The sequence below is a fragment of the Neolamprologus multifasciatus genome, chromosome 6, assembly GCF_963576455.1.
Source record: "Neolamprologus multifasciatus chromosome 6, fNeoMul1.2, whole genome shotgun sequence".
Lineage (NCBI taxonomy): Eukaryota > Metazoa > Chordata > Actinopteri > Cichliformes > Cichlidae > Neolamprologus > Neolamprologus multifasciatus.
In genome coordinates, this window is record NC_140444.1 from 35,545,160 (window position 1) to 35,554,116 (window position 8,957).

General features: G+C 44.6%; 1 protein-coding gene across 1 annotated transcript; it reads left to right on the forward strand.

Annotated features, from left to right (window-relative positions):
* Positions 1–251: 251 nt before the first annotated feature.
* On the forward strand, positions 252–6,670 carry dla (deltaA). The gene is made up of 11 exons (XM_085164346.1): positions 252–1,001; positions 1,146–1,448; positions 1,723–1,783; positions 1,877–2,134; positions 3,033–3,093; positions 3,198–3,328; positions 3,896–4,065; positions 4,323–4,539; positions 4,629–5,397; positions 5,487–5,595; positions 5,694–6,670. Exons 1-11 carry the CDS (start codon positions 933–935, stop codon positions 5,697–5,699), a joined length of 2,154 nt encoding a protein of 717 aa, XP_085020472.1. The 5' UTR covers positions 252–932; the 3' UTR covers positions 5,700–6,670.
* The last annotated feature ends 2,287 nt before the right edge of the window (positions 6,671–8,957 follow it).

Below are 8,957 nucleotides of genomic sequence, written 5' to 3' on the forward strand. Positions count from 1 at the left end.
CATATCCATGTTACCACTTTAACACCTTTAGTTTGTCTTTCATGTATAGGAGAGGGTCTGTGATGTCAAAAGACCAACAACCAAAAGTCAGCCCAATTCTTTTTCTTCTTCTTATGTCTTCTTAACCGCTTGACTGTTAAGTTTTCCTGTTTAGTGTTAGCAGAAAACATGTTTTAATTAATCTTGTCTCCCGTCTTGTCCTGTAGGAGTCTTACAGAAGTTTTCACTTCTTAAATACTTCCACACAAGCTTATTTGAGCTCGGGTATTAACACTGTATGAGGGGTTACAGGAGGAATAAGGAGGATGGTGGTGGGGTACTTGTATGGGATCCCATTGTAGAGAGCCAAGCCAGATTGGGAGGTGTAGTCGGGCAGCAGGAGGAGGGGGTCCATTTGCATGCTATTACCATAGCATGTGTCAGGCCGTATATAACAGGCTGCAGGCGGCCTTGGCTGTAGACAGACGCACAGTTCACAGTGAGGAAAGACATCAGGCAGTAGAAAGAAGCATGTTGGACCAGTGACAAATCTGTCCTTGGGTTAGACCAAGACCTTCACACACAAAACAAAAAAAGCTTCGCCCTAACATTCTTGCTGTAACAAACAAGGAACACTTCGCTTTTTCCTCTTTACGCACTGGATTATAACTGAACTTTGAGGACTGCTTTTCTTTTTCAACACAGCGCAGAAGTTTACTCCATTTGTTTTTGTGATTTTATTTTTTAAGGTTTCGGATTTATCCTTTGTCTTTTTGTGCCTCGGGACATGAGTGAAAACGGCGTGGCTGATATCCACAGCAGTTGATGAGAAAACCCTGTGAGGCGACAGAAACGTGCTCAATGTATCTTCCTCAGACGGACTGAACAGGAGGAGGCACCCTGACGACAAGCCGAGCCCCAAGACTTTTTACTCTATTTATTTACTATTTATTATGTATTTATTTAATATGGGGCGCGTCATCCTGCTGACTCTTGCCGTCATGTCCATGTTGCTGTGCCAGGTAAGCTTCTAAATCAAACATTTTCCCTCCAAACAATGAACCATCACCCTCCCCTGCCTCCCCTGCCCTCCCATCACAACACGCACTCTCACACAAGCGGTACTATGTGTGCACTTGATGATAATAAGCCGCTTTCCTCCGCAGGGGTTTTGCTCGGGAGTTTTTGAGCTGAAGTTGCAGGAGTTTCTGAACAAGAAGGGAGTACAAGGCAACAAAAACTGCTGTAAAGGAGGTCTGGCTTCGTCTTTCCAGCAGCAGTGCGAGTGTAAGACCTTCTTCAGGATCTGTCTCAAGCACTATCAACCCAACGCTTCCCCAGAGCCCCCGTGCACCTACGGCGGCGCTGTGACACCCGTCCTTGGCTCCAATTCATTCCAGGTCCCAGATGTCATCCCGGAGAGTTCGTTCACCAACCCCATCAGGATTAACTTCGGCTTCACGTGGCCGGTAAATACAACCATTCATGTAGAGTAGGAGTTAAGGCTGAGAAATCGCGCCAATTCTTGTAAATGCGTGCGTGAAAAGAGCACCTTTTTCCCTGCGCACAACTTGAAGGCTCAGAGAGCACACAAAGTTTACAGGTATTCAGTTTCATCGGATCAGGTTAGGCAGTTTGCATTCAGCACATTGAGTGTATGGCACAATCGCCTCGGGCCTTTACTTGATGTTATCGCCACATCTCCGCTGGCCACCTGTCTCATGAAGCCATTTGTGTTCCCAGGGGACCTTCTCGCTGATCATTGAAGCATTACACGCCGATTCCAAAGACGACCTCTCCACGGGTAGGAACTAAATCTCCTATTTCAGTGTTGTTGTTGTTTTCACATTTACACACTTTCTCCTCCTCATCTTGTACTTCTACATGCACATTTCAGAGAACCCAGACCGGGTTATCAGCACCATGACCACCCAGAGGCATCTGACTGTGGGAGAGGAATGGTCCCAGGACCTGCACACCGGGGGAAGGACCGAGCTCAAGTACTCCTATCGATTCGTGTGCGACGAGCACTACTACGGGGACGGCTGTTCAGTGTTCTGCCGGCCGAGAGACGACGCCTTCGGCCACTTCACCTGTGGAGAGCGCGGGGAGATTGTGTGCGACGCCGGGTGGAAGGGGCAGTACTGCACTGAACGTGAGCTGCAGAGATTTTTCCCGTTATAGAATAAAATATTTTGATTAGACGAGAGACAAAAAACACAGAAAGGAAAAAGAAAAAAGTTAGAGGTAAAGAAATCGTTTAAAAAGGAGAGATTTAAAACTAATTTGAATGTTTTTTTAGTGAAGGTAAAGTTCAAAAAGTTTTTATTTCCATGTATCTATAGTCAAGTTCTCTGAGTGCCGTTAGAAGGCAATTTAGGGCGTAAACACCACGCGCACCCCCTCCTCTCTCCTACCCCCCCCCCTCACACACACACACACACACATACACACACACATACACACACGACCACTTGATTTATTCTAAGGAAAGTTTTTGAGAATAATCTCACGCGTGCCATAAATTTACATGCTACCTTCCGATTCGTTACTCTCGAAGTGGGCCGGTCGGTGATTGGCTGAGTTGGGGGAGGTATTGTTTGAAGTGGGCAGCTGCCGGCAGAGAGGAGACAATGGAGCAGCTGTCGCGCACTGGCAACACACTCGCCAGCTGTCCACTCTTATCTACCCCAATCCGAGACATTAAGGGGAGTATGTGTGTGTATGTGTGTGTGTGTACACACACAGAATGAATAAAAGAGTTCTGACCCGCAGTGAAGAAGAAAAAAAAAAGAGGGTGGTGGGCTGAGGGCCTCTGTGTGTGTGAGTGCGTGTGTGCACTCTGGGGCACACACGCATGCACACACTCCCTCCTTTGTCTCTGCACTATGTTAAGCAGAAAAATCTTCCACGATGACAAGCTAATGGGTTCAGAATCCACTGCTTTACTTCATTTTAATCACTTTCTTTGGATTTTTTCATCTTTAAAAGCAAATCTTAAAAACAAGTTGCCTCAATGTTTCTAAAAAGCAAACTCTTGTTTTCCTGTACAGCGATTTGTCTGCCAGGATGTGATGAAGAGCACGGGTTCTGCGAGAAACCCGGGGAGTGCAAGTAAGTTTTCTCCACAAGTTCACTGGGGCATTAATTAATTAGTGGATTGCGTGAAGTAATGCGAGTGGAGTGACCGGTGTTCCCTCCTAATTGGACAACAACAGGTGCAGAGTGGGATTCAAAGGGCGCTACTGCGATGAGTGCATTCGTTACCCGGGCTGCCTCCATGGGACCTGCCAGCAGCCCTGGCAGTGCAACTGCCAGGAGGGCTGGGGTGGACTCTTCTGCAACCAAGGTAAGGAAAGAGTCTGGGAAGTAGGGACAGAGAGAGAAGTGGTTTTGTTGGATGAAGGAAGCCACAACACGTAGGGTAAAGCAACAATTGCTTAGACGTTTTCCAGATATCTAGGCTGCATCACAATTTAAAAAAACAAACAAATAAAAAAAACTATTTGAAATGTATTTGAAACGTGCAGCTTAGACGTAGATTTCATGAACAGGAAGATAACAAATTAATGCTTAAACAACTTACAAATGCCCTGCTTATTTGGTGGAAAGGTGACAAAATGTGGACAACTTGTTCTTGAAGGTTTTCCATCACTGGTTTGTCATTTATTCAAACCACAAACTTGGTTTCAAACAAGCCAGTAAAAAGGTAGACTGAAGCGAAAGAGCATCAGCACTCCAGCAACAGAGCAGCAGTTGTTTCAGCAAAGACAGGAGGCAAGGAAACAAAAAACCACTGGCAGAAGAGAAACAGTCAAGTGTGCCTGAGGACAAAAGCGCATACTGTCGCCGCTGCTTCTGTCCCGCCATGTGTTGTGCTCTGGCTAATCCACATGTGCTGCTGTGTTTTTTCCAGATCTCAACTACTGCACTCACCACAAGCCCTGCATGAATGGAGCCACTTGTAGCAACACTGGCCAGGGCAGCTACACCTGTTCCTGCAGGCCTGGCTTCACTGGGGCCAGCTGTGAGATTCGGGTCAACGAATGTGCTGGAAACCCCTGCCGCAATGGAGGAAGCTGCACTGTGAGTGCTCGTGGGTCTTCTTAAATGAACTTGGAATAAGAATAGAGACATCTTGTTAACTGCGGCTCAGCACTAGCGATGCCTGAATGCATCAGCCTTCATTCCTTCTCATCTATCTTTTCTGTTTTCGATCATTCTTCAATTCATATTAAACCTAAAAAAAAAATCAAGACATACAGCATGCAGCAAGCTGGAAATGCTGCAGATGCAGCACCACACAGATCTTGATGTCAAGTCTGTTCTATTTTTTCCCACAGGATTTGGAAAACACATATACCTGCACTTGCCCTCACGGTTTCTATGGCAACAACTGCGAGCTAAGCGCCATGACGTGTGCTGATGGGCCTTGCTCCAATGGAGGCCGCTGTACTGACAACCCTGACGGAGGCTACTTCTGCCAGTGCCCCACGGGGTATGCAGGGTTCAACTGTGAGAAGAAGATTGACCACTGCACCTCCAGCCCCTGCTCCAATGGTAAGTACAAACAGAATAAGGGTTTGGTCTTTGAGATGCTCGGTCTGCACGAACTGAACACTCATTCATGACTTCATCTCTATTCTCAGGTGCACGCTGTGTGGATCTCGTGAACTCCTACTTGTGTCAGTGTCCAGACGGCTTCACCGGCCAGAACTGTGACCACACCGGTGATGAGTGTTCGTTGTATCCTTGCCAGAATGGTGGCACGTGCCAGGAAGGTCCTGATGGCTACACCTGCACTTGTCCCCCGGGATACACGGGTCGCAACTGCAGCTCCCCGATCAGCCGCTGCGAGCACAACCCCTGCCACAACGGTGCCACCTGCCACGAGAGAAACAACCGTTATGTCTGCGCCTGTGCTCATGGATACGGTGGCAGAAACTGTCAGTTCTTGCTTCCAGAGCACGCTGCCATCCGGGGGTCAGAAGTTCCCTGGATGGCCATTGGTTCCGGGGTGGTTCTGGTGCTGCTGCTATTGGCAGGCTCTGCTGTTCTGGTTGGCTTTTTCCAATCAAAAGTCCAGCATGCCGGCCAAGTAGAAACTGTAGGCGAAGCAGAGACAATAAATAACCTTACTAACAACTGTCACCGTAGTGACAGGGACCTGGCCATCAGTGTGATGCCGATGCCAGGTGTCAAAAACATCAACAAGAAGATGGACTTCTGCAGCGGGGACCCCGATGAAGGATCTCCACCAGGGAGGAGCAGCTACAAGAGCCGCCATCTGCCTGCAGATTACAAGCTCGTACACGAGGTCAACTATGAGCAGGCGGCCAAGGAGGCCATGCTGGAGGCGGCCTGCGAGGACAAGGACTCATTTGAGTTTGAGGAGAAGCGCAGCAAACGTTTAAAAAGGTAAATAACTGACGCTATAAACGTCTGTCAAACACAAAATCAGAGTGTGGATGTCCACAAATCTAACGTGTTTTCTCACCTTCCTACAGCGATGCATCAGAAAAGAAAGCCCCAGAAATGTCTGCATGTGCGGACACCAAGTACAAATCTGTGTTTGTGATGTCAGAGGAGAAGGACGAATGTATAATTGCAACTGAGGTGAGTTCTTGTTTGTTGAGAGATACGATTTCTGCGGTCATTTGGAATTTAAAAGAACAAAAACTAAAAATCTCTGTCTTTTTGGTGTGTTTCCCCAGGTGTAAGAAGCCACCAATGGGCTGCCCGTTGTTCATTTACTCTATAGGAGAGTTTTTATGCTCCTTCAGATGCTGCTCTAAACCTAGGGGGAGGTGTCCCGCCTTGAGACTGCTGCTGATACGTTTAACTGATATTCAGAGTGAGCTGGTTCTCTACTGGAAACTAAGCGCAGGCAGTGGCGGCCTGTGGGATTAGAACTGGCAGGGTAAAAAAAAAAAAGTTTACAGTTCAAAGTAAACTGCTTCTTAGCTTTCTGTTCTGCCTGTTAACAGGGAGTGGGGTTTTTGTAAAAAATAAGAAAAAAGAAGAAGAAAAAAAAAGAAAATATAAATGAACGCTGTCCCGTAGCGATGATATACGAGTTTTGTTTTGCAACATTTGCACCCAGGCCTTTTCTCTAACCCACACGCCGTTGCTGAGCGCAGGAACTGCATCAAACGGTGGATGTTTGGCCATACTGGCCTGTTCTTCACGAGGCTGTTCTCGTGGGCTGTGCGCCCATCACTACACCTGTGAAGACTGTATGTATACTTGATCACTGTGTTAACTGAAGTGCATTTTCTTCCCTAAGCCCTCCAAACCATTTTATGACATAGTATTGTTCAGTTCTTTTCTTCTTCGGGATATGAAAACTTTGTGTCGGTTAAAAGAAAAAGAAAGTTGCTTTTTGATACTGATTTTTGTAAAATAAAGAAAGAAAAAAAAACAAGTTATGATTTAAAATTATGATTTAATTTAAGTTAATTTAATGATTTTGTGTTGTTTTTTATTTTGTATTATATACTTGTGATGTTTGTTATGATTATTTAAGTTGCTTTTTTTTAATGATATTTGCAAAGGCACTTCAGGTCAATGGGATGGTTTTTCTTTGTTTTGTTTTTTTTAAGAAAATGTTATTTAAGAGGGATTGTACTGTACAAATTGTTATGTTACCCTTTCCTTTACCGTATTTGAATGAAGGAATTAGCCAAGACTATTTTTCCAAATAAATATTGCTAAATGTGAACATTTGATTGCGTCCAACTTTTGTTTTGTCCATCTGCAAGCACTCTGAAAAACACTTCTTTAGGGGTCTGTGAGCAAAGTTAATCAGTAACATCTGTTGTCTTCCCCTGGCGACCCCATAGTGGGCTTTTCTATGCCGACACTGTTGGCTACTGCCAGAAGTTGAAAGTGTCTCCCTGGAGACGAGAGAGGGGGCCCTATTCATAAAAAACAATACCCCTACGCTAGATTTACCACTCCTGTTTCTCCTCCTAAAGACCAGGTCAGGTAATTCATGGCTCCGATATTCGCCTACTGGACCACTTTAGGTTTGGTTTTCAAACCTTGACTTCCTGTTGCCAGAGAAAAAGCTATTAAAAAAACAAACAAACAGCAAAGTTTGGTCACATCTGAACATAAAAGTCATACAGTATAAAATCAGTTCCTCAGAGTTCTCTTTCTTAATTGCCCCACAAAGATACAGATTGTGTTTGGACACAATAACTGTAAATCATCAGGCCGGTAGAGTTTGTCCTTTGGAGGGGTTTATAAACCCACGGCCTTATGGGAACAGACTTCAGCAGACAATGATGGAATTGACAATGGGGCACACAAAAGGCCACCCTTGGGAGAACCTGCGTGTCCCTCGGCATGCTGGGAGAAAGAGAGTAACAGGAACAGATGTTGTTGAGTAACAGATGCCTTCTGGCCAGAGTTCAGCCACAACCAGCCAGACCTTCAAAGGCCGGGAGCAGCAGTAAAAGGAAAAAAAAAAAGATTATCTATGGGCCTTCAACAAACAACAGCTTTTGCATTGTCTTCCTTTCTGATAAATTTGTTGGGATTTTTGAGAAATGGTCGACACAAGAGAGAACCTAAGATGACTTTTGTGCACAGTGAGGGATACAAAGACACTACAGCACTCAATCAGCAGCCTGAGAAATTCAGCGTTTTCATATTTAGCTTCAGCTATGTAAAACTCGCAGAGCAAGAGTGATAAAGCCTTATAAAAAAGAAACAATTTAAACTAAAAACACGTTTTTAAACTGAGCAAACACAGTGATACACCAGTGTCTTTCTGAAGACATACTTATTATTATTTATCCCCTGCTGAATATGTAAATTTGCCCACTTCCAAAGACATGAACAGTCTCTAGCTTTTATGACAGTTTCATTTTAATGGAGACAGAATATCGACCAAATTACATAAAAGCTTTAAATTGATTTTCTATAAACTGATGTCTTGACACTGGCAGCTCCATAGTCTTAACGTGATTCTTCTTTAGCCACTCCTTTGTTGCTTTGGGTCATTGTTATGGTTGAAGACTCATCCACAACCCACCTTCAGTGTTCTGACTGAGAGAAGGAGCTTCTCATCCAAGACCTTATGGCACATGGCCCCATCCATTGGCTCTTTGATACTGTGAAGTCATCCTGTGTCCTTAGCAGAAAAATAGCCCCACTTCTTCCAGTTTCATGCTTAATGGTGGGGATGGTGGGTTTTTTTTTGGATCATACTCAGCATTCCTCTCCACCACAAACACAGCTGGTCCAGTTAAACTAAAGAGTCTTGGTTTTAGTGGACCAGAACACTTTCTCCCAAGTCTTTTTTGACAATTTTCACCTTTGCACAAAGCTTCATGCTGACGCTCATTTAGCCCTTTCTCGTCTTGTACAGGTCTACAGTCTTGTCCCTGACATCATCTGACAGCTCTTTGGTCTTGCCCATGGTGGTGGACTGGAAGAAACTGACTCTGTTGACAGGTGTGTTTTATACACATAAAGAGCCGAAATCAGGGGTGCCTATAATTAATGGTTTAATTGCAATCCCTGCACACAGGCAATCTGTGGGACCCATAATTCCGGCTTGGTTGAAAGGAATCAAATACTTTTTTCACTCGATAACATGCAAATCAGTGAATATCTTTTCTGTAATGTGTTTTCTCCCCTAAATGTTTGGTTGATATTCAGTCTCTCTCCGTTAAAATAAAATGACCTTAAGAATTAAAGACTTACAAAATTACAAACTCTGAAAACGAATCTCAGATTTGAGGACAAAAACCGATATGGCCATCAGTGAATGTACTGTTATTAGCTGATACACTTACATTTGATAAAAGGTTCACGGTTGCTTTATTTATACCCGAAGGTAAATTTGCTTTACAGAAAAATTATAGCCATTCGGCATCCCTTCACAAGCTTTGTGTATCCCTAAAAACAGGCTTTTAACCTCATTTCCAGCTCCATATTTTAATTCTCGAGCACTTCTGGAGTAGAGC